At 45.0% G+C, this 23,879-nt stretch overlaps 1 protein-coding gene across 1 annotated transcript in view; it reads right to left on the bottom strand.

Moving 5' to 3' along the window:
• TRAPPC12 (trafficking protein particle complex subunit 12) overlaps positions 1-23,879 on the bottom strand; it is a 77,413-nt gene that overhangs the window by 15,649 nt on the left and 37,885 nt on the right. The window contains exons 5-6 of the mRNA XM_056123101.1: positions 23,257-23,395; positions 10,812-10,924 (exon numbers count right to left, since the gene is read on the bottom strand). Of these exons, the coding sequence (XP_055979076.1) occupies positions 10,812-10,924; positions 23,257-23,395 (252 nt within the window). The remainder of the gene's footprint in view (positions 1-10,811; positions 10,925-23,256; positions 23,396-23,879) is intronic.

The raw sequence follows: 23,879 nt of genomic DNA on the forward strand, positions 1-23,879 counted from the left end.
TAATGTATCTATCTATCTATCTATCTATCTATCTATCTATTGATACATATACATATACCTATATCTATCTATCTTTCTATATATACATATACATGGGCCGGAGCGATAGCACAGCGGTAGGGCATTGCGCGCAGCCAGCCTGACCCCGCTGGGTTCGATTCCTCCGTCCTTCTCGGAGAGCCCAGCAAGCTACCAAGAGTATCTCACCTGCACGGCAAAGCCTGGCAAGCTACCTGTGGTGTATTCGATATGCCAAACACAGTAACAGTAAGTCTCAAAATGGAGACGTTACTGGGCCTGCTTGAGCAAATCGATGAACAACAGGAGGACAGTTCACAGTTCCCATATATATGTATATATATATATATATATATATATATTTTTTTTTTTTTTAATGTGTGGATGAGGACCAAATATTCGGCAGGAGTGGCCAATTTGCTAGGGAGAAAAGTAAATACATTGTTGAAAAAGGGCCCTGCCAAAGTCCTGTAGTTACTGATTTCAGACTGCATGCATCTGTGAAAAAGCCTTGAAATAATTAGTTCACATTGCGAGTCAACACCCCAAAAGGGATCATCCAGGGTCCAACAGAGACTATCTGTTCTGTCATTTGTTGTCTGGTTGAGTTGTACAGCACAAGACACCACTGACTCAGGGATCAAAGGCGCACTCCTCACCCTCAAGCCTTGGCTAGATGAGAGTCCAAATGGAGTGGATCCGAAGGCGTGTAGCACCTGGATAACTTAGGAAATTTGTTCCTACATGGGATTAACAAGTATGACTTTGGGATTAGAGAGATAATACAGGGGCTAAGGTGCTTGCCTTGCATAATCCCCAAGCAGTACCATGAGTGACACCTGAGCAAAGTGAGGAATAGTCCCAGAGTACCACTGGGTGTGTGGTCCAAACTGATCCCATATTCTCCACTCCCCCACCCCCAAAGGAAATTATGGCTTTAAAAGTCATTGTTGGTTTACAAGCAGATCAAATGGCATTTTCAAGTTGGTCATCATAAAAAGAGTTGGGGATATGGCTTAAAGGACTAGGTACATGCTTGGTATGTGTGAGGGTCTGATTTGATCCCTGGCACTGACTGGTCCCTCATGAGCAGCACTAGAGTGGTCCCTGAAGATATTGCACTGTGGTTGAGAGTACCTGCATCCTCTTCCCAAGCACCTATAAAAACCTAACTAACCAGCCAAACAACCCTAATTCTCAAGACGTGACACCATCACCCAAACAAGCTCCCCTTCCTCACCCCCCACTCCCAACGACAGAGCTGACCAGGAAAGAGAGTCTTGTTACCATTAAAAGTTAAAAGGTAAAGGTAAAGGCCCTCCCGTTGATCATCGATTTGCTTGAGCGGGCCCAGTAATGTCTCCATTGGAGACTTTGTTGTTACTGTGTCTGGCATACCAAATACTCTCGGTAGCTTGCCGGGCTCTCCGAGAGGGGCGGAGGAATCGAACTCGGGTCGGCCATGTTGGCCGCTTGTAAGGCAAACGCCCTACCCGCTGGTCTTTGAAAATCTTTTTTTTTTTTCTTTTTGGGTCAAAACCCAGCAATGCATAGGGTTTACTCCTGGTTCATGCACTCAGGAACTACTCCTGGCCGTGCTCGGGGGACAATATGGATTGCTGGGAATTGAACCCAGGTCGGCGGGCTGCGTGGAAGGCAAACTCCCTACCCGCTGTACTATAGCTTCTGCCCCAGAAGTTAGATTTCTTTGGCTAGAGCAGAAGGAAGGCAGAAAAAAAAAAAGAATTATAACATGGGCTGGGGCAATGGCTTAGAGGATGAGTGCCTGGGTGTGGAACTGGCATCTGAGAACAACCAGAAGCATTGTTGGGTGTGGTACTGACCACGTTGTCCTTAGGGACAGTGGGGAAGGAGATGGCCCTGAGACCAAGGCCATTACAGTGGCTGTGAGTGTAAGGAAGCTGGCAGATCTGGGCCTAAGGCTGCCATGGGAGTCTACACCCGCCTCTGAAGACAGTGAGAGGGAGTTGCTAGCAGTACTGGGAGAGTGACCTGTCAACCATGGACAGGGACAGATGCTAAATTCTTCCCCTAATGGCAGTTTCCCAAGTCCTTTGATAGGGAAAGAGAGGTCCCTATGTGGGAATGGGACAGAGGCATGGAGATGGAGATGCTGGTAGAAACGGTTCTCACAAGATTCAGAGTCAGGGGGCTGGAGTGATAGTACAGCGAGTAGGGTGTTTGCCTTGCACGTGGCTGACCTGGGTTCGATTCCCAGCATCCCATATGGTTTCCCGGGCACCACCAGGATTGACCCCTGTGCAATACTGGGTGTGACCCAAAAAGGAAAAAAAAAAAGAGTCAGAGTCTGAGTGACAGTCAAGACAGAGTGCTGAGCTAATTCTGGCCTTAAAATGTCACAGTAAGAAAGCATGACTACCTCACCGGCAGAACATAGGCAGTTCAGAATAGAGGCTTCGGAATCAAGGCCTTGTCTTTCAGGCATTGCAGAATTACATTTTTCAGGAACTCAGGAAGGCAGATATGTGGCTGGATTGATGGAGAGGGAGCACGGAACTTTAATCCAGATAGAGCTGGAAGGTGCCTCACATCAGTGGGACACGCTTCTGCCACAAGGCCACAAGCTCTGGACTGCTCGGAGTCTTGTGCACAGACAGTCCAATGGTCTTGGAGGCCCGTTCAAGACACAGCTGCCTGCTCTGTCCATGCAGAGCAAAGGGTGCAGTGGCCAGGACAGAGGTGACCGGCATCTGGAGACTGAGGCGCAAGGGCTGGCTGGTCTGTTCATTTCCTTTTGCATTCCTATTTCCTTAGTTGTCAACTGCTAACACATTTCCCACATGCCTTCTCTTACTAACCCTGGGCCTCTAATGATAAGGAAACTGAAGTTTGGAGAAAACTTTAAAAGATCTAAGTTAGTATCGATTATAAGAGGAAGAGGAGGAGGAGGAGGAGGAGGAGGAGGAGGAAGAGGAGGAGGAGGAGGAGGAAAGAGAGAGGTAATCAAAGTAATTTTCACGGCCTCAAGTTTTTACTCCTGTTTCTCTTCCACCCTTACCCTGTAATGAAGCAGTAGCGGTTTGGGGCAATTTGGGAGCACTGGAGTTGCACTCACTGTTTGACATGCCTGGGGTGCCCCCTGGAGGAGGGTGGAAAGTGCAGGGGACCAGGACTAGGCGGAAGCCCCCAGGTGTGAAGGCGGGACCCTCAGAACAGTGAACCCCGACTCTGTGGGCCACGCATTCATGGTCCACGGCAGGAAGCACTCTCAGACCTCCAAGGTAGGACTGTGGAGAAGGGGCTTCTCTTCCTGAAGGGCAATGGGGGGGCCCGTGCATCCCGAGGGGCGGCGACTGACCTAGGAGGGCTGTTTAAGCTACTTCCACACAGTTATTTTATACTCTTCTGTTACTTTCCTGACTCTGGGACTCTGGGATCCAGGTGGAAGTGACACATGGTGACCTCCAGGTGGGGCTATAGGGGCACTTCAGCTTTCTCCTCTTGGTTCCATCTCAAAGCAGCTTCCAGCCAAGGTCCACGAGACAGGAGAGTCCAGGAGCTGGGGCCTTCTACCCATAGACAGAGACAGCTGACAGGTGTGTGGGCTGAGCGAAATGTGAGCTGTGTGAAGCGTGAGTGAGAACCGTGAGAAAGGCCTGGGCTCTGTGCAGTGTGCATTTGTGTGAGCTGTGAAGTACCTGAGGTGTCAGGTATGAACTGCGGTGAAGTGTGAACTGTGTGAGGTATGAGCTGCTGCGAGGTATGAATTCTGTGAGGAACACAGACTCTGTCAGCTGTGTGAGGGGCTCTGGGGAGCCGGTGCTCCAGCCTTGGCACCTTCTGCGGATGTAGTCCTGACTGATCCTCAGGAAAGGCCCCGAGCAGAACCCGAGCTAAGCTGCTCTCTAACTCAAACCAAAGAAATGTGGAGCTAATAAATTATCTCTTGAAGTCACGAAGTTGGGGAGTAATCTGTTATGCAGCACTAGATAACTAATCCTCAGGTATTATCACAGCTACCAGCCACTTTTATTAAAGGCTTCCCGGAGGAACAGTGTACCAAGGTCACTTACTTTCAATTTGGAAGCTGGAAACGGGTTCCTCACTGTGTATCTGAACACGCTCATCTCTGAAGGCAATTGCAGTGCTGAAATAACAGTGGTTTGGAGAGAGGGAAGATATTGCCTGGAGAAGAATGCGTGTTCCTAAAGACGAGCGTGCTGCTGGGCCTTCAATCTAGTTTTCATTTCAGTCTCTGAATGGCAATGCAAAAGAAGGGCCAGGGGGCAGTACTGGTCCTGGATGTGAGCTGTTCCTCATCAGTGGGGAGGTCTGACTAGAGCGCAGAGGATGTATTTCTGCTCCCACTGACTGGTCCCCATCCTACTCCATCCACGCAGCTAGCCACCGACGCCCAGGGAAGGAAAGGCATTTAATGACTGTAACCCAAACCTGGTTATGTTTTTGGTAAGGAGAAAATTAAGTGACCAGCAGGAATGTCCCACAGCCTGATGTCCTACATTACCAAGACGGCCCTCAAACAGATAAGGCAATCTGTAGCCTACTTTGATTTAAAAGGATCAAAATCCACATTCTGAATTCCCTGTAGGAGTCTGGGAAGGAGGCAGGGGGGAGTGTTCATCTTGGGTAACCGCCACCATCTGGAGACTAGTTACTCATGTTTAAAGTTTCAAGAAGCTCTAGCAATGCACAAAGAACACTGGATTTATACCTACTGCCAGAAATCAAGCAGTTCATGGAGAATGGCACACGGTCAGGCCTTGCAAGCAGTTTACTTATCTGTTTCAAATATGGGACACTTCCAGTGTTTGGCCCAGGTCACAGTCAGGGCTGTTTGGGGCAGCGCAGTGCCAGGGGATCTACTCAGGATCGTACACATGCCACGATGTGCTCTACCACTTGAACTGTCTTCCCTGCCTCAAAAACTGGTCTTAACATCAGGCTCTGACTCACATGCTGTGACCCCTAACTGTGCACCCCTGGCAAGCTCTCAGCCCATGGTTTCCAACTGCCAAAACACTGCCCGCTACATCTGATTCAGAGCAGTCCACTTTACAGGATGTTTTGGTTTGATTTTGTTGGGTCACGTCTGATGATGCTTAAGGCTTACTCCTGGCTCTACGCTCAGGAATCACTTCTGGCAGTGCTTGGGAGACCATATGGGATGCTAGGGATTGAACCAGGTCAGTCATGTGCATGGCAAGCATCTTGCTGTACCATCTCTCCACCCCTGAGGATTTATTTTTATTATTATTTTTTTTTTGGGGGGGGGGAGCAAACCTGGCAGTGCTTAGGGCTAACTCCTGGCTCTGCACTCAGGAATCACTGTTGGAAGTCTCGGGGATCTTAAGAGCATCTTACCTGCTGTTACTACCACTCCAGCCCAGAGAATCCATTTTTTTAACCACCGGTTTGTGGACTAATGCCAGCCCACAGATGTGAAAGGATTGAAAACTAGGACTCTGGGTCACACCAGAGCTGACCTCAGGTCACACCTTGTCCCAAGGTCTGGGACAAGGGTTTGTAGAGTCAGAGGAAGGAATCTTGTATCTGTGCTGTTGGGGGGTGGGATGTGCAATATATAGATGTACATGTTGGGGGAGGCCTCATGTAAGGACCATGGAGAAATGAATGATTTTCTAGAGTCTGGATTAAGGTGAGGCCAATTCTCCACTAGCAATAAAGAGTCCTTTGCAGGTCCTGTGCCCTCCCACCCACATCAGTGTCCTTGGGAAGGTTTTCTGGAATGCTAAGAGGTTTCCTGGAGCTGCTTCAAGACATCGAAGGAATATTCAGGCTATCCAGGGACGAGGCATGGTGACAGTGGCTTGTCCACATCTGTCTCAGTCCCTCACAGTGGCCTCATTTTTACAGAGGAGAGAAGCAGAGCTTCACAGGCAAAGTCTACTGGAGGAGTGGGAAATGGGCCTTGGAATTCCCACTGATTCCAATACCTTCAACTGCTGCCTGCTATAGACAGTATCCATCGGGGCTTCACCTTGAAGCACAAAATCTCTGATGCCAAGAAAGACTGCTGATGTTCCCGAGCCTCAAACCTCTATTCTGTCAATCCCTCTGTAGAGGGCCAACTGTACATGGCAGACTGGATTATCTGCATATGTCTAGCAGGAGCACAAATGAGTCTAGGAGCAAGAGTCCTTCCTCCCTGGCCCTGGGGACAGTGCCATCTTCCTGCTCGTGCAGGCTGAGCACATGTGGCCCCTGAGTGTGCATGACCATGGGGAGGGGCAGAGATGCCAGGCCCCAGGGAGTGGGAGTCCGCCCTTTGCACTCTCTCAGTGACTCCATCTTCTCGGACTCAGCCACAACTGATGCATTCTCCGCTGGAACAGCAGGAGATGAGGGCAACTGAACTTTGGGACCAGGCCTGCCAGTGGCTAGACATTCTCACCCTGCTGATGGTTGGCCAACCTCACTGGCATATCTCTAAGCAGCTAGCCAGGGTGAGAACAGACAGTGGTTCTGCTCTCTTCCATTTTTGAATTCTTGACAATAAAAATGGCCCTAGTGAGCCTGTTCATCGGTAAGAAATTTTTTGAAATAAGATACTAATTTTTATCAGTTTAAAAGCCCTCACCACTTTTTTTTTTTTGGCTTTTTGGGTCACACCTGGCAATGCACAGGGGTTACTCCTGGCTCATGCACTCAGGAATTACTCCTGGCAGTGCTTAGGGGACCATATGGGATGCTGGGAATCGAACCCAGGTTGGCCGCGGGCAAGGCAAACACAGTACCTGCTATGCTATTGGTCCAGCCCCAAGCCCTCACCAGTTTGATTCTAAATCATTCACAGAGAACAAAGGCTACTGACAACACTAAAGATATTTACTCTCCATAGTACGCAACAAGTATCTGAGTCTTAGCTCCTTTAGCTGTGAGGTCTCCTACTCAGCCAGGCTAACCTGCACTGACAATCTGCATCCTCCATGAAAGGTCGCCCTGCAAGGCTGGGATACCCAGCAACACTGGGACACCCAGATTGGTGAAGATGGAAACGCCAATCTAAGAGTAGCCTGATGACTTAGGAAAGGTGACCTCTTATGCAAATGGCTTTTAGAGATGTTCTCATTTGCTCTTCCCTGTGCTGATCTACAAAGCTCTCTTGGAACCAAGAGGTGATGCGGATTCAGAGAAACCCATCAGGGACAGAGTGGACAGAGGTGGGAGCTGCTTGATAGGGGGGGGGGGGGGGGAGGTCACTAGCTTTTCCAACATACGGCACCCTGGGAAACTTCAAGTGCAGGATTTTTATGCTTCGATGGTACAATTGCAGTATGCTTTGATGCTACAACTGCAGTTGAACCAAACATTACTAACACAACTCAAGGCTCTTGCTCTTCTCCATCCAATTTCAAAGACCAGACAGAGAAGGTCATGAGAGATGTTCTGTGGAATATGAGCCCACCTAAAAATGCATACCACTGCTTTCCTTGAAAAATACTAGGTTAAATCACTCCTTGGCCAATCTTTCAAATTAGAAAAACTTGGTTCTGTCTTTGTTTTTGTTTTGTTTTGTTTTTTGTCTTTTGAGGGGGGTTTCCTTTGTTGTTTTTTGCTTGTTTGTTCTATTTTGTGTCTTTTTTCATTTTTTTTACTGTGGGAGAGGTGCTTGAATCCAGGACCTCACATGTAAGTCAAGGACTCTATCTCTGAACTACGCCCCAGCTCCAAGCTTAGTTCCCTGAGCACATGACTGATTTATGAATGTTGAGAATTCAGTAATTGATTGCTTTTCCCTCTTGAATCTCTCTTTGATTACTGAGACCCTTGGCACCAAACTTTTTTGGTTTACCTTGGATTGAACCCATTGCACACATGTTTAATTTCACCTTTCCTTCCCCCATTGTCCTCAGGTGATATTCTTGGGGAAAAAAAAAAAAGCTTGATTTTAAAGTATGCCTGGTATAAAACCTGGAAAACAAAGCCTAACAATGGCCTTAAATTTCATGATCCACACCACTAACATTTCTGTCAGAGCATATCATTCACTTCATTGAGATCATACTGTAACTATAATTGTATAGGCTGGTTTTGAAAATTAGTAACAGACCATAAATTTTTCCTGCACCAAGGCTATTTGGACACCCGAGGCTGGGCACTCCAGCTCTTTGTTCAGGTGAGAGCAGTCTGGGTTGCAAACAACGGGAGCTCTCTATCTCAGCATGTCCTGGAAAAAACTGACCCACGGAGCTCACAGAGCTGAGAACTGCAGAGAAGGCTAGCCGAACGGGCGGGGGTGGGGGGACTCAGCTGGGGGGCAGGTCTCTGCTCTCTGTCCACCCCCAGCTGCTCCTGCCCCCTCCCACACCTTACCTTGGCTGCCAAGTAAGGTTGTTTCTTTTCATGTGGGAAATCCATGCTGGGATTGAGCCTGAGATCTGACTTTTGCTGGAGCGGCTAATTATCAGACAGTGGGGCTTAGAGTGAATAAATGGCGAGAGTGCTCATTTGCCAAGCAACCTGCGCTGCTCTAGTTGACTATGACTAAAGGATGAAAAGCTGCTGCTGTCCTAGTTTGGCTTCTGGCTCCATTATTTACCCCCTTCCAAAGCATTTACTCTACAATCATTCCTAACCCCCGGCCTGGAAAATCACCCTTGCAGACCAATAGCAGATGCCATGCAAGCCATGCAAGAAAATGGAGAAGAGCTCCTTGGAGACAATGAACAGAGTATCTTCCTTCTTTTTTGGAAACAACCTGAAATTTTCAGAATACCCTTGAATTAAGCATCTCCTATGGACACCAAGGCTACTATTGTACAGTCGGTGGCGACCAGAGCTGGCCTCCTGGGGAGGATGGTCTGGAGGTGAGCTGACTGTACACCCATAAATGGCAATTGCTGGAAAAAACAGCACCGCTGACAGCTTTACTGAGCTGCCTGGGTAAGCTCACAACCTGATGTTTCAGGCAGGGATGGGTGGGCAGGCCAAGAAATGGAAAGGGAGGAGGAACTAATTTAAGATGCTATGGAGGAGATATCATTGATATTCTCAACCCAGGTTCTTCCCTCCCAAGTTTCCTCACCAGTTAAGTGTCACAGTTCCCCAGACCTACTGGAAGGCAGTAGGTCTGGGGAACTGTGAAGCCAGACTGCTGGGGCTCAAACACATGATTTGAGGCAAATTTGGTCCCTCAGTCTCTTCCTGTCATCTATGAACTGAGGTGATAATAACACCCGTTTCCGAGGGTTATAAAGATTAAATAAGTTAGTGCTTGAAAACCGTTTGGCCCTCGGGGGTTTCTTGGTGAATGTGACAAAATGTTTAAATTAAGTTGGATGAGGGTGAGCAGGGGCAGTACTGGCAGTGTGCGAACCGAAGCCGGCTCTCGGTGCTATGCAGCACATGATGCCACACTGGATTAAGCACTTAAGATTAGGAAAACTGACCTACAAAACCGTTTCAACTGAGCTGACTGTTCTGCCCTTGAGTTCACTAAGATGCAAAATTTTCTCTCTCAAATACATACAAATTTCCCCCAAGAGATCTGGAGATGAATGAAAAACATAGATTAAAAAAAAATCATCTGTGTCCGTTTTAGAAAGTCATAGATTAAGAACTTCTCAATAACAAGTGAGGTGCTTCCTATTTCTGAAAAGAACTATATTTCAACCATGTTTTTAAGATTCAAGGAAAGTGCTAGAATCTCAAAGAAAAAAAAAGCAAGCAATTCAATTTCCCATCAACTACCCAAAGTACAAGAAAAACTTCTGGGCTGCAGAGATAGCTCTCTGGAGAACATGCTTTGCATGCAAGATGCTTGTCTTCCAACCAGGGTTTGATCCCTGGCACCTCATAGGGTCCCCTGCCTCATAGGGTCCCCTGATCCTTGTCAGGAGTTCAGGAGCGATCCCTAATTGCACAGCCAGGAGTAAGCTCTGAGGACCACCAGTAGGTGGGGTCAAACCTAACCCCAACTTTACCCTCTACATCTGCTGGGGGGTGGGAGGGCAGGAAGAACAAAGAACTGCAGAACTGGGGGCTGGCTGGGTTGCTCTTCACTGCCTGGGTTTCTGGCTCACTCTGCAGACTCTCCCTGAAAGCAGTAACTGCAGCCCAGGGAGGGAGGGAGGGAGGAAAGGCAGCTTAACTCCTTTACCGAAGACGATGAAACTGGAGAGGGCAGCAGGCTTGCCCAAGGCTTGCAAATGGAGACACTTCACATCCCAATTTCTCCCTTAATCCCTTAATGGAATAATTTTCTCTTCTGTCGATGCAATCACTTGGTGTCTTCCACATAATTGTTACTTCACAAGCAAGAATCGTTCAGAAAGTACTTTGAACCCGATCTGCCTTGGCATCAGCATTACGAGTGACAGTTGTCATTGTACAGTGTAATTTACTTGGATTCTGCTACATTTTAAGCCTTGATCACTTTAAACATTGCCCCAGTGCCTCTGTTTGACAGGAAGCAGGTGCACAGAGTGTCTGCAGGCTGAGTGACATGGCACGAAGTACTTCAACTGGCAGCCTGGGCCATGCGCGCAGGCGTGACTTCTCTCTACAACTTTCCAGCTTTTTAATCTACAAAAAATACCAAGGAGGGGTGGCAGGATCCAAACTCTGCCAAGATCATTTTTCCCCCTTGCCGCTCCCTCCCCCATTAATGCATGAAGAACAATGAATACTATGGCCACCAGAAATTGCTGTGCTGTTCTGGGGGAAGCAGAGATAAGATGGTGGATGGGGGTGGGGACCGTGTCTTCTGGGGAGACTAAGAACACATTCTCCACTGAGGGAGGTGCCAGAGCAACTCTGAGAGATCGTACCTTGCTGCAGACGGCCTTCACTCTGTGAAGTCTATCCAGTGACTCCTGGGGGTTCCCCAGGTACTGCTGAAGCTCTGCATGCAAGATTCGCATTGAGAAGGGAACCATGGAACCTAGAATCAAAATCAAAGTGGAGTCAGTTTGTTTGCTTTAACCAAGTACACTTTCTGCAGATGCCTTAGCAGAAGGGATGGCAGAATCCCTTCGAAGGGAGCACGGGTGCCAGTTATATAACATGCACGTTCGTCTTCCCTATGAAACTTATGCAAATGTATTCTAGAAAATCGTCAAAGGAGACAGGTGGATGTCACGACTATTTCCACAGCTATGTTTCAATCATGGAGTAACTACCACAAAATGCATAAACCAGGAGACTGCTTCTTCGTCCCACAAAGAAAACACAGGCCATGGATTAATATTTCTTTGTTAGAGTAAATTCAAATAGAAGGCTGAAAAGGTTGGGTACCCCAGAAAGAGACCCTTAAGAGAGGATCTGAGAGTGAGTGTGGTTGGGAGTGGGTTAAGTGTGAACAATGTGAACAGGGAAGATGAGGGTGGATGTGTCTCAGGTCTAGGTAATAAGGTAGGAGGAGAGAGAGAAGAAGGGGAGGAGGGAGAGAGAGAGAGAGAGAGAGAGAGAGAGAGAGAGAGAGAGAGAGAGAGAGAGAGAGAGAGAGAGAGAGAGAAACACACGCCGAGCTCAGAGGAATAAAGAGCTGATTCAACCAGAGGCAAGGGGGTGGTCTAATTTTTTTGGTTTCTGGGTCACACCCGGCTGTACTCAGGGATCCCTTTGGCTCTGTGCTCCGGGATTATTCCCGGATAGGCTAAAAGGAAGTATATGAGGTGCTGGGAATTGTCAGCTGTGTGAAAGCAAGCACCCTGTCCCTGGACTATCTCTTTCACCTCAGAAATGCTCTCGAGAACACCATTGCCTAGGGATGCCCTGAGGGGAAGATTCAGAGCTCTTCTGGCTCTGTCAGGAAGCCCAGTGGGCAAGGCGGTATTCTCTGAAAAGGGGCAGCTATGCTGACTGAAGGGAAGGCAAGCACTGAATCCAACTGGGCTTCATCTCTGAGTGGAAGGAAATCTCTTGATTCATGTCATGTTTTTTTTTCCCCCTCAATACAATTCAGGATTTGATTTGCAGTACATATTCTAAGTGCATAAAAATCATTCAGGCAATCTAATAGCTGCACTAATATACAAGAAGAATAAGAAAATGTCAGCATGGGTTGGTCACACAGATTGAGAAAAGAACTTCTCAAAATAGTCTGAAGCTGTCAATATTTAGACCTGAAATATATTTTGGAAGATCTGAATAGAGTTCGGTTAGAAAACAAGCTGTGTCACATCTGCAAGCCAACTGGCCTTTCTGTGTCTCAGTCTGTTAGAACACGACAAAAATAGGTTTATTGTGATTATAAGCCTAGAGAAAAGAAAGCTGACAATCACTGAATTTAAAATCTTGGCATTTTGGGGATGACCCTAAATAATTCCCAAAGAGTATTGCTGACTGAGTTTACATTATAGTATGAGTCATTTCAGTTTCCAAAAAGGGTATTTCTTTCTTTGGGTCGTGGAGGGTTCCTCAAGAAGTACTCAGGAGGCCTGAGGTCTCTCTCTGTGATCCTGAGGCAGCTGACGCCCAGAGGGTTCAATGCTAGGCCTGTGTTTGTGGAATTGCTAGGGTTTGAGGGTGCCAGAATCCAACAGGGTTATCCAGCAGTACTTGGGAGCCTCTAGGGTTATATTGAGTGGTGCATAGGGGGCCTTGAGGTGCTGAGACTCGAACTTGGTCCTTAACCATAAGCATTACTAACATGGAACTGCGTTAACATGGTAAGTCATATATAAATCATGCCATTTCCATTCATACATATTAAGTCTGAAAAGAGACAATAATCATCCCCTTATAGTTTAGAGTTAACCTGAAAGGCGAACACCTCTGCAACTCTTAAAGATGAGAAACAAAACTTTAGTCAGAAGTTTTCAGTTCAAAATGATAAAACAGCTGAACAAATGACTGATAGGAAGGGACTTGCTCTTTACCCTGGTGACTGTCCATGGGTATGGGGTCCATTCTGCATTTAAAGGGACCTGAGAACACATTCTGAACACAATGAAAATGGAAAAATTTTCTGTGGGATGTGGCAAAGTCAGAGTTAAGAGGGAATTTTATAACATTAACAATATTGTGAGAAAGGAAAGACCGAGGCTTGCTCTTCAAGCCTGTGTTCTCCCTTGAACATATATCTTACTTGTGTGTCTTTTTTTTTTTTGGTTATTTTTACTTGAAAAACAAAGCAATTTTTTCCCCCTTATTTCCAATTTGGAAAAGCTTGTGTTCTCTCTTGAATACTTCTCTTTCTCTTCTCTCACATCTTTTTAAATGTTTCAATAAAACTACCTTGCTTCACAAGAGCCGCCCCCCCCCCCCCATCCCCAATAAAGGAGGCAAGATCTAAAATCAGTAGGCGGCTGCTTCTCACCCTTCTTGCGGACCGAGACCTTGTTCTGCACTTGGTCTGGACCGGGGCGCTCCTGCCTGGCTTCCGAGTCCTGTGCTGTGGCCTCCCGCTGTGACTTACTTCTGCCCTTCTCCCTGCCATATTCTGGGGGCCCATGGTCACACGTTGAGAAATATTGGTCAAAGCTTCCTTCTTAAGACATCAGAGACAATCAGCCTAATCAATGGCTGAATAAATAGCAATGCTCCTACATAAAAAAAAAAGACACCAGAGAATGACAAATGCCAGTAAAAACAACAACAACAAAACCAGAAGTAAAGGAAAATAGGGAGATAACTCAAGGAATTAGATTACATGCCTGCATACGCAAGGCACCACATGTGATCCCTGGCATTGCATGGTCCCCCCTCCCTGCCTCGCCCTCTCTACCCCACCATCACTCCCAGTACTGCCAGGTACAACCCTGAGGTCCCCCAGCTCCACTGAGTCTGAGCAGTACCACACTGCCAGACCTGAGCACTGAGCTATCCAGCCAGTAGGGGCTGCATATTATCAGCAGGGGTCCCCAGGTCCCCTAGTTCTGGCTTGGAAAAGCACACGGCCCCACTAAGCATATACTCGATTCTCCTTGAACGTGAGGAATTTTAACCAAAAACGAAACTAACAGTAGGAAAATTTCAGGATTATTTTAAACTAAAAATTTAATTTTATATTTGAATGCTATCGTAACCCATCGAAACTAAAATTAATTTTTTAAAAAATTAATTTTCAGAACTAAACTTTATTATGCTTGAAAAATAACCGAGAATGTTACTAAAATATATATAAATTCCCCCAGTTTCTGATGAAACAGCTAGAAGCTAACATGAATCGGGGACTTCTGGCATCTATTCCAGTGATCTGCTCTTCTACTACAAAGAAAACTGAGTTCACACACTCCCTCCCTCCCTCCCTCCCTCCCTCCCTCTCTGTCTCTCTCCCTCTCCCCTTCTCTCTCTCCCTCTGTCTCTCTTCTTCCCTTTCTCTCTCTCTCTCTCTCTCTCGCTCTCTCCCTCCTTCTCTCTCTCAGTCTCTCTCCCTCCCTCTGTCTCTCTTCTTCCCTTTCTCTCTCTCTCTCTCTCTCTCTCGCTCTCGCTCTCTCCCTCCTTCTCTCTCTCAGTCTCTCTCCCTCCCTCTGTCTCTCTTCTTCCCTTTCTCTCTCTCTCTCTCTCTCGCTCTCTCCCTCCTTCTCTCTCTCAGTCTCTCTCCCTCCCTCTGTCTCTCTTCTTCCCTTTCTCTCTCTCTCTCTCTCTCTCTCTCTCTCTCTCTCTCTCTCTCTCTCTCTCTCTTTCTCTCTCTGTTGGCTTTTGGGCTACACCCAGTGGTACCCAGGGATCACTCCTGGTGTGGTTCAGGGGACCATGTGGGGTGCTGGGAAACAAATCCGATTGGCTGTGTGCAAGGCAAGCACTCTACTGCTGTACTATCTCTCCGGTTCCAACAGTCAAGGAGTTGTGTGGCAGCAAAGAACTGCCCTGGCTGCTCTGCTGCCTCCTGGCTTCTCTCTCTCTCTCTCTCTCTCTCTCTCTCTCTCTCTCTCTCTCTCTCTCTCTCTGTGCTGCCTTTCCTTGGACAGACTTCCCTGGCAGCAGCTCACACAGAGCCCCATCAGCAGACTCCATGCTAGCCAGGCAGCAGGGACTCACGGCAGATGCTGGAGCACAGGACACCAACCTGCCCCCCAGTGCCTTGAGACTGGGAGTGTGGGCGCAATCCAGCTAGTCAGAAAGAGCCAGTGCCAGCTTGTTCTTTAAACACTCTGCGATCACCTGTGACTTTCTCAGAACTGTCTGGAAGTAAGTGAGGACTGAAGCAGGAAAAAAGGATTCTTCCTCTTCTCTCTGGGTAGCAACGAGGTCTGGCAGAGTTTCAAAATTTCAAAGGAGAAAAACCAAGAGGAAAGTAGAATCTCACAGAAGCTCATGCAAAAAAAGAAAAGAATAAAAATGAAACAGAAGTAAATCAAGTAGGGAAAAAAATGGATCTTTGTAGAAAGAGTATACTGTTATGAAGTTTTACTCCCATAAAGAAGAAAGTGTTTATGAAAGTTTTCATAAAGAGTTAGAACAAGAGAAAGAAACGACGGGAGAAACACTGCCTACTCCAGCCTTGAACGTTAATTCACACAGCAGGTCTGGCATGCCAAATGCAAGGTCAGGTGCTGGGTGCAAAAAACGAAGAACCTGAACACTGTCCACAAGTAAATGATTCGATCTCTTCAATAAAACCATTCAGGTTTTCCTAAACAATGCTATACCTGTGGTTTTGTCTGTTTTAAAGAAGTGCTGATAAAAGTACCAAGTCTCAAGGTCTGGCCTCAAATCCTTAGTCTGATGAGCTTTCCCCCCAAATCAGTGAACTCTGTAACGTGAATGGTCTCCAGTGAAATAAAATATGCATGGCCTTCACACCAGCCTGCAGGCCTCTCTTGCCGACAGGGAGAATGGCCCGGGAAAAAAGGGCTCGTCAAAATCTGCAAGGTAAAAAGAATTCCTAGTGGATCTGTCTTTCTGGAAAATTCCCATGTATAGTCATGACCTGCCAAAATCTAGGTTGGTATAAATACTGTAGAAGCATTCTCATTAATCATTTAGAAAACATTAAATGAAAATACTCCTACAAAATCCATTTTATACAGTCCCCTGTAGTGCTACAAATCCATACTGTCACCACAGAGAGTCAAAGTGGAACATACCAGATATTAACTTGGCCTCCGTGCTGGGCAGTGAAAAATTAAAGGAAAAAAGAGTAGAAATTTTAGCATATTTTTAGCAGGCTATGCCAGGGTTTTTTTTTTTTTTCCTCTTCAGCAGAAGAGAGCTCTTTGGTAGCATGGACAATGCAGTTCTGAGCGATGGCACAGGCTGCCTGGCACCACGCTCAGTGGAGGCATGTGAAAAGGATTCCTCATGGTTAACAGGTGCGCTTCCTCCCATAAGGCACACGTGCCAAAGCGGTACAAAAACCAACCAGCCAAACACCCTCCGCCCTCCCCCTCCCCCCGCCAACAAAGAATGTGGAGCAAAGCGAAAAGCTGTAAGATGGTGTGATCTGAGGTTGAAGGAAATAATGCTTTAAGTGATAAATGTTCCCGAGTCCTGGCACCAAGTGAAGTGAACGGAAATCTAGCAGGAGCAGAACATGCATACTCTGAGAGGTGAATTAACTTTTGTCACAGAAAACAGACCCAGACATTTGAAATATTATATACATCATTTAATTCTGAACTTTTATGTACGATTATGTGTTGGTACAGAGTTTCCAAATTTAGGTTGAGAACTAGAAATTTGAATTTCAAGATTCTGGAGGAAGGGCAGAGATGGACTCAGGGTCAGTCACATTGAAAATAATCAAACAGGTTTTACTTCTAAGTAGTAAGATCTTTTGGCATCATAATTTTCTTCCAGTTACATGTGAACTTGAAGAGAACTATGTAATATAGAGTTGTATTTTGAAAATTTACTGTGCAAATTTACATGGTGATTTTCATCATTATCCCCCTGAACAGGAAGGAGTTCTGAACAATAGATTAAAAATACACTCTGGAAAAGCTAACTGTCCTGCAAGAAGCCAAAATTAGTTCTATTATCAATGGATACTTTATGTTAGGCTTAGACAGGTTACTTTTTAAAAAGGGCTGGAGTGATAGCACAGCAGGTAGGGTGTTTGCCTTGCACACGGGTTCAATTCCTCTGTCCCTCTCGGAGAGACTGGCAAGCTACCAAGAGTATCCCGCCCGCACGGCAGAGCCTGGCAAGCTCACCGTGGCATATTCAATACGCCAAACACAGTAACAACAAGTCTCACAATGGAGACATTACTGGTGTCCGCTTGAGCAAATCAATGAACAATGGGAGGACAGTGCTATGGTGCTTTTTTTTTTTTCTTTCTGGGTCACACCCGGCAATGCACAGGGGTTACTCCTAGCTCATGGACTCAGAAATTACTCCTCGTGGTGCTCAGGGGGCCATACAGGATGCTGGGAATTGAACCCAGGTCAGCCACGTGCAAGGCAAACACCCTATCCGCTGTGCTATTGCTCCAGCCCCTACACTACTACTTTTTTAAAGAAAAAATATATAATATATACACAAAATATATAGATATATAATATGCACAATGGAGCTGGAGCGATAGCACAGCGGGTAGGGCATTTGCCTTACATGAGACCGACCTGGCTGAACCGGGTTCGATTCCTCCACCCCTCTTGGAGAGCCCAGCAAGCTTCCAAGAATATCTTGCCCGCACGATAAAGCCTGGCAAGCTCCCCATGATGTATTCGATATGCCAAACACAGTAACAACAAGTCTCACAATGGAGACGCTACTGGTGTCCACTCGAGCAAATCAATGAACAATGGGAGGACAGTGCTAAAGTGTATATACACAATAGAAAATGAGCTTTGCAACCAAATTCAGATAAGCTCAGCTGAACTAGGTAGGGCCAGTCTCCAGGCCCAGATCTATGGAGCCATCACAGAACGGTGGCCAGCCAAGTCCTGGCCCTGTAGGAAGGCCCAGCATTCCACCCATACTTTACTTCCGCCAGCACATAAAAGGCCCAGCTGAGACACTATGCTGCTGAATCATGCCAGTTCCACAGCTTCTGGAGCATATGCAGCCACGTGATACCCCCAAACTTCACAGTACTGACAGAGCGGTAGGAGCACAGCAAATTAGATGAAAGAGCTGTGTAGAAGCTCAATAAGCTCAATGAGCAAAAACAATAGCATGGAAGGCTCCCTCGACAAGCACCTAACAGTTCAGTAAATCCTCAACAATGACTTTAGCGACATTATGACATCCATGTTATAATAGGAAATATAAAGTAAATTATTTTGTGTCTGCTAAGGTGGCAAGCGGTGGGGGGGATGGGTGGATAACTGGGGATACTGGTAGGGGGAAGGTCACACTGATGGCTGAAATCATGTTGGAATATTGAATATCTGAAATGACTGTATTATGAACAACCTTGAAAATCATGGTGTTTAAATAAAGTTTCAAACATTTAAAAAGTACAAACAGAGGCTGGAGTGATAGTACAGTGGGTAGGGCGTTTGCCTTGAACGCGGCCAACCTGGGTTCGATTCCCAGCATCCCATATGGTTTCCCCGAGCATTCCAGGAGTAATTCCTGAGTGCATGAGGCAGGAGTAGCCCCTGTGCATCGCTGGGTGTGACCCAAAAAGCAAAATAAATAAAAAGCACACACACACACACACACACACAAACACACACACACACAGAGGGAACCCAAATGCAAACTTTTGAAAGAGCAAAAAAGTAACTAGGATGTGAACAATACAAGAAGAGCAACTAATTTCTATTGACACAAACCATTCAATCTGTTTAAGTGACAGTTTTCATGTGGCAATGGGGATAGCCTTTGGAGTATAAAGGGAACTAGAATCCAAAATCACAGATGAGAATTTCTATTTCAAAAATCAGAGAAATAGAAATAGGAAAGACGACCTTAAGATACATTTCTCTTTTCCTTTGCCCCTGGTGATAGAGACCTTGTTATCACTTGGTACCTGAAACTCAATTTTCAGTCTTCTTGTTTTGACATCTTCTACTTGTGTGACCAGTACTGTCCTCTGAGTTTCCTGAACCCTATGACACTTCCAGGTAGAGCTGTTCTCTCTGATGTGTCCATTCTGTGTGGCTTGGGAACCTCAATGTCAAGGAGAAAATGCAGGCAGTCTGCTTGCGGTTCCCTTATTTGGTTTCTAAATATCAAATCTGAGCTCTAAGCTCCTTCACTCTGCACCCTGAAGTTGAGCAATAGCTTCATGCAAGTAGCTTCAACACTAAATTTGGGTCCCTGATTTATAGGAACATTTTATATGTATATAATATTATTTATTATATATATAATAAAGGGAGAAGCAATAAGTAAAGTGAAAGGAGAAAGAAAAAGGGGGCTATTGATGGAGTAATAAGGAAGGGAAAAGAATGAAAGTGATGAGGCATCCTTAGGTTCTGTGACTTTATGGTGCCTACACCAAACCATTCATAACTCAAGCCATGGGGCGTTGGGGAGGGTCTAGTCAATGCTTACTGTCAGTCTTCACTGAAACTAGGAGGGAAGAATCTAAACAATAGCTGAATATGTGGAAGTACATACACTCTATCTTTTGAGAGTAGCGGAAACTATAAAACTGCTAAAAATATAAGAGAAATGTATACCACTACAATACTATTCCTTTCCTGCAGAAAAATTAAAAAATGAAAGAAAAAACAACAAGCTTCATGGTTTTTACTCATGATTCATTACATGTCTTGTTAAGATTATTCTGAATTGATAAAAATTATGCTCAATATTTAAATGAAATACATTAAAGCCCATTCTAAAGGTTATTTATTTGTTTGTACCATTAGAGCCTCCTTTTAAAAGCGCATTTTAATGACTTGCTTTGCTTATAGATTGTAAACTAAAATGAAATGAATGAATCAAAACCTTACATTTATGCTCATTATACCACAAAATGAGAAGAAAAATTAGTAAACGTTCAGCATATCATTGTGGATCTTAACATGCTTTAGCTAAAATATATGTGTGATTTATGTTTATTTCATAATTTAAATTAGCTGCTTAATGTTGCATGGCTACTATATCCTCTTTATCCATATCCCAATGCAATGTAATATCAGGCGGAGGCAGAAGCCACTTCCTATCCACAAACTCTTAGGGGACAATATCCTCAAAGAGGAAGGATACGGAAGTTCTAGATAGGATACTGAGAGTTTAACTCCTTACTTACAGGTGCTCAGTGCCATTTCCACATGCTCTCTTTAGAAGTGAGTGAGCAGTGCTACATGGTTCTATCAGCAGGTTAGTGTGATGGTACTGGGCACAACCAGTGAGGGGGAATACTCAAACTGGTTAAGTTTAGAAATCAATGAGGAGTTGGAAGTTTTGATTGACCAACACATTAAATAAATATCTCATTTATTCTTAAACACCTATAAATTCTGAAGTAGTTGATACGTGTATAGTCATCCTGATTCATTTACAATTCACCTGGATTTCAACACGAAAATAAATCAGAGCATTTCCTACCGCTGAGTGTAGGGACTTTGGTAGCTTACAGTCATTAAAGGATGAGGTGGTGGGCTCACAGTTTCAGTTTTTGGTGGCAGCAGACAAAATAATGATCAACCCCCAGAAACAGCAGAAACAGCCCCCAAATGGCCCCACTGAACAACGCCTTTCACCATTCCATTAGAAGTATGAAAAGTCTCATTTTTCTTTTGAGTTTGGAAGTTTGCTGTCCATGTTCTGTGAAATGATGATCCTCAAATGACTAGACAGTGCGGCTAAGAAAGAAACAGGATTACAGAGACAGTGCTGCTTCACTTAGAGAAGCTGGCCCTGAGGAACTGAGAGAGGACCAGCTGTTACTGTCCACATTTCCAGCACATGGAAGGCTGTGGCACCCGCCTTGACACTGAGTGGCTGGGAGACTTTAGTCATGAAGAGAGATAAACCCTGCTGCCCACAAACAGACTCGTGGTACCTGGGGCTTCCTGGAGGATGGCAGATGGGAGAAGAAGCACCAAGAGTCAAATAAAGATGTGTCTAGGGAGACAACGTGAGATTTCCGCTTTCTCCTGGCTATAGTGCTTTATGAGGCCTTTTGGCTTTCCTCTGATTATTAGACTTTGTGGGGGCTACTGAAGCATGACAGGCCTCAGGGTCATCATAAGCTTTATAGATTTGGGATGGGGGCTTGTGTCCATGTGTGTGATGGTGGTTTGGATGTCCCCTTCCCGAGGATAAATCTATCCAGACTGGCTAACTCCTTGCCACTCACTTGAGCCAAACCAATGAAAACAATTGGGTCTGATTTTTGCTCTGTTTTAGGTCTTAAAGCTTACCTTTTCATAACTCACATTTTCTGTAAGTGGTTAAGTTCTATTGGAAGATGAAGAATTTAAGACTCAGGAGGCAAAAGGTCATGCTAAAATTCTTTCTCCAATTTTTGGAAACTCAGTTATACCAACTAATTTATATCCATCCCATTTTATGAAAAGTAAAGAAGATAAAGAAAGAAGTCTGACTAAAGAATGCTCACTCTGGGCTGGGGAGACCTCAAAGGGCTAATGCACATGCTTTGCAAAGAGGTAGCCTTAGTGGTTCTATTCTCAGCAGAAAATGGTATCCCAAGCTGGGCAAAACTGCCACACATAAAAAATTAATTAAAAAAAAATCAAAGCAAGCTATAACCTCTCCAAATATGCGGACTCTGAGCTTTAAGGAAAAAATTACAACCGAGAGAAGCACTTTTACTTTTGGTACTTTCATTTTATCTACTTACGTACCGATATTCACCTAGTTAAGATGAGTGAATTTTTTTCTTAAACTTCTCTAGCAATTATTATCTTGATTACTGATGAGGACTTTTATACTAACCTGTACTATAGTGACTGTGATTTTCTACATCCAATAAGGTTCTGCTTTTCTTGATAACCAGAACTTTTCTCGGTAGCTCTGGTGTTGCATACAACAAACGTTAAGAAGTTGATCTTACAAAGATGGAAATACTCTACAGAGTGCAACTGATGAATTAGGTACAGAACAAGAAAAAGTAGCATCCTCAGTAATCTGTCCCAGTCACCGTTCTAAGACCTCATTTAATCTCTGTGACACCCTGCGACATAGGCATGGACTTCACACATGGTATGGAAAAGTTCCCTGGGGCCCAGTGATGTATTACTGTCCAAGGGCAAACATGAGTAAGTGAAGGGACTAGGATTTAATGAAAATTTGACCAGAGTCCAGGCATATAACTCAGCATATACTGCATCCTAGCAGAAGTCCTTCCCAAACTTTTATACTGAATATGAACATTTAATGAGTCTTAAACTATTTATAAGATTCAGTATCAATCATTCTGCCTCAAGGTTGCTAGTGGCCTAGAAGGATCCTCATAATCTGCACCCTCTTTTCCCCAATTCTTACTTCTGATCACTCTCCTATAAACATTACTGTGCTGTGTAGCCCACTATTTTCCAAACAAGGACATGGTCCATTGCTGAGCAGCAACTAGACATTTCAATTCATTCATTCATTCATCATCCTGTTATTCGTCGATTGCCTCGAGCAGGCCCCAATAACGTCTCTTTCATCCTAGCCCTGAGATTATATTCAAGGCTCTTTAGGAGAATGAGACCCATCATTGTTACTGGTATTTGGCATATTTGGTAGGCCACGGGGAGTTTGCCAGACTCTGCCTTGTGGGCAGGCTACATTCGATAGCCTGCAAGTTTGTCCAAAGTAGGAATGAGATAATAAGATGTCATAAAAAGATGTCCTGATAAGATGTCATGCGGTCGCCATAATATGATGAATATGATGCATCTTCATCATATTAGAGACTAGTAAAAAATGGAACAGAGTGGGGATTATTGCATGCATATTTTTGTTTTGTTTCCAGATCTCTATTTGTACTAGGTTATGATATAATTTTTATTGTGAATCACAGTCAAGAAGTACATGCTGGGGACTAGAGCAATAGTACAGCTGGTAGGGCATTTGCCTTGCACGTGGCCAACCCGGGTTCAATTCCCAGCATCCCATATGGTCCCCTGAGCACTCAGGAGTAACCCTTGTGCATCGCCCGGTATGACCCAAAAAGCCAAAAAAAAAAAAAAAAGTACATGCTGAATTATTCACTCCCTCTACCAAACCTTACTGTGACAGCAGGAGCTTGAAAAATGGCTGCTAAATGAACAAATGGAAGCATCAGAAAAAACGTTCAGATCAGTGATTTATAAAGCTGAGCAAGGTCATCTGTAAGTTCAAGCTTGTTGCTAAGTTACTCTATTGATTTTTCAGAACTGGATAAGTAAGGAAAAACGAAGGATGCCTAATTACATACAAAGTTAAGCCAAATGCATGCAAAGGGACAAACATTAACCACTGTTGCCTTACCCCTTCGCCCAGGGTACACGTGAGGGTAGTATTCATAGTAGAGATCTGGCTGATCTAGGTTTCCGAAGGGCTCAAACTCCATTTCGGCATTCTGGAAAAGGCCCAACTTGACAAGTAATGCCAGCCTCACAAACCAAAGCTAGAAACATAAAACGTGATTGAAACAATAGGTTATATAGCAAGTACAGAAATATCTATTCCTATTAATTTGGTATCAGCTTGATTCTGTAGCACTGTAGCACTGTCCTCCCGTTGTTCATCTATTTGCTCAAGCGGGCACCAGTAACATCTCACAACAAATTGTGAGACTTGTTACTGTTTTTGGCATACTGAATACATCATGGGGATATTGCCAGGCTTTGCCATGCAGGTGAGATACTCTCATTAGCTTGCCGGGCTCTCTGACAGGGGCGGTGGAATCGAATCCAGGTCGACTATGCCGGCTACATGCAAGGCAAACACCTTACTTTCTGTGCTATCGCTCCACCCAACTTGATTCTAATTTATTAAAAATAAAGGTCAAACTTTCTGTGCTCATTTGCACCATTACATATTTATAAAAGTACTATTGAGCTTAATAGGAACAATAGTATAGTTGATTAAATTTATTTTGACAGTACTTA

Source organism: Sorex fumeus, unplaced genomic scaffold, assembly GCF_029834395.1.
Source record: "Sorex fumeus unplaced genomic scaffold, SorFum_2.1 ptg000006l, whole genome shotgun sequence".
Taxonomy (NCBI): Eukaryota; Metazoa; Chordata; class Mammalia; order Eulipotyphla; family Soricidae; genus Sorex; species Sorex fumeus.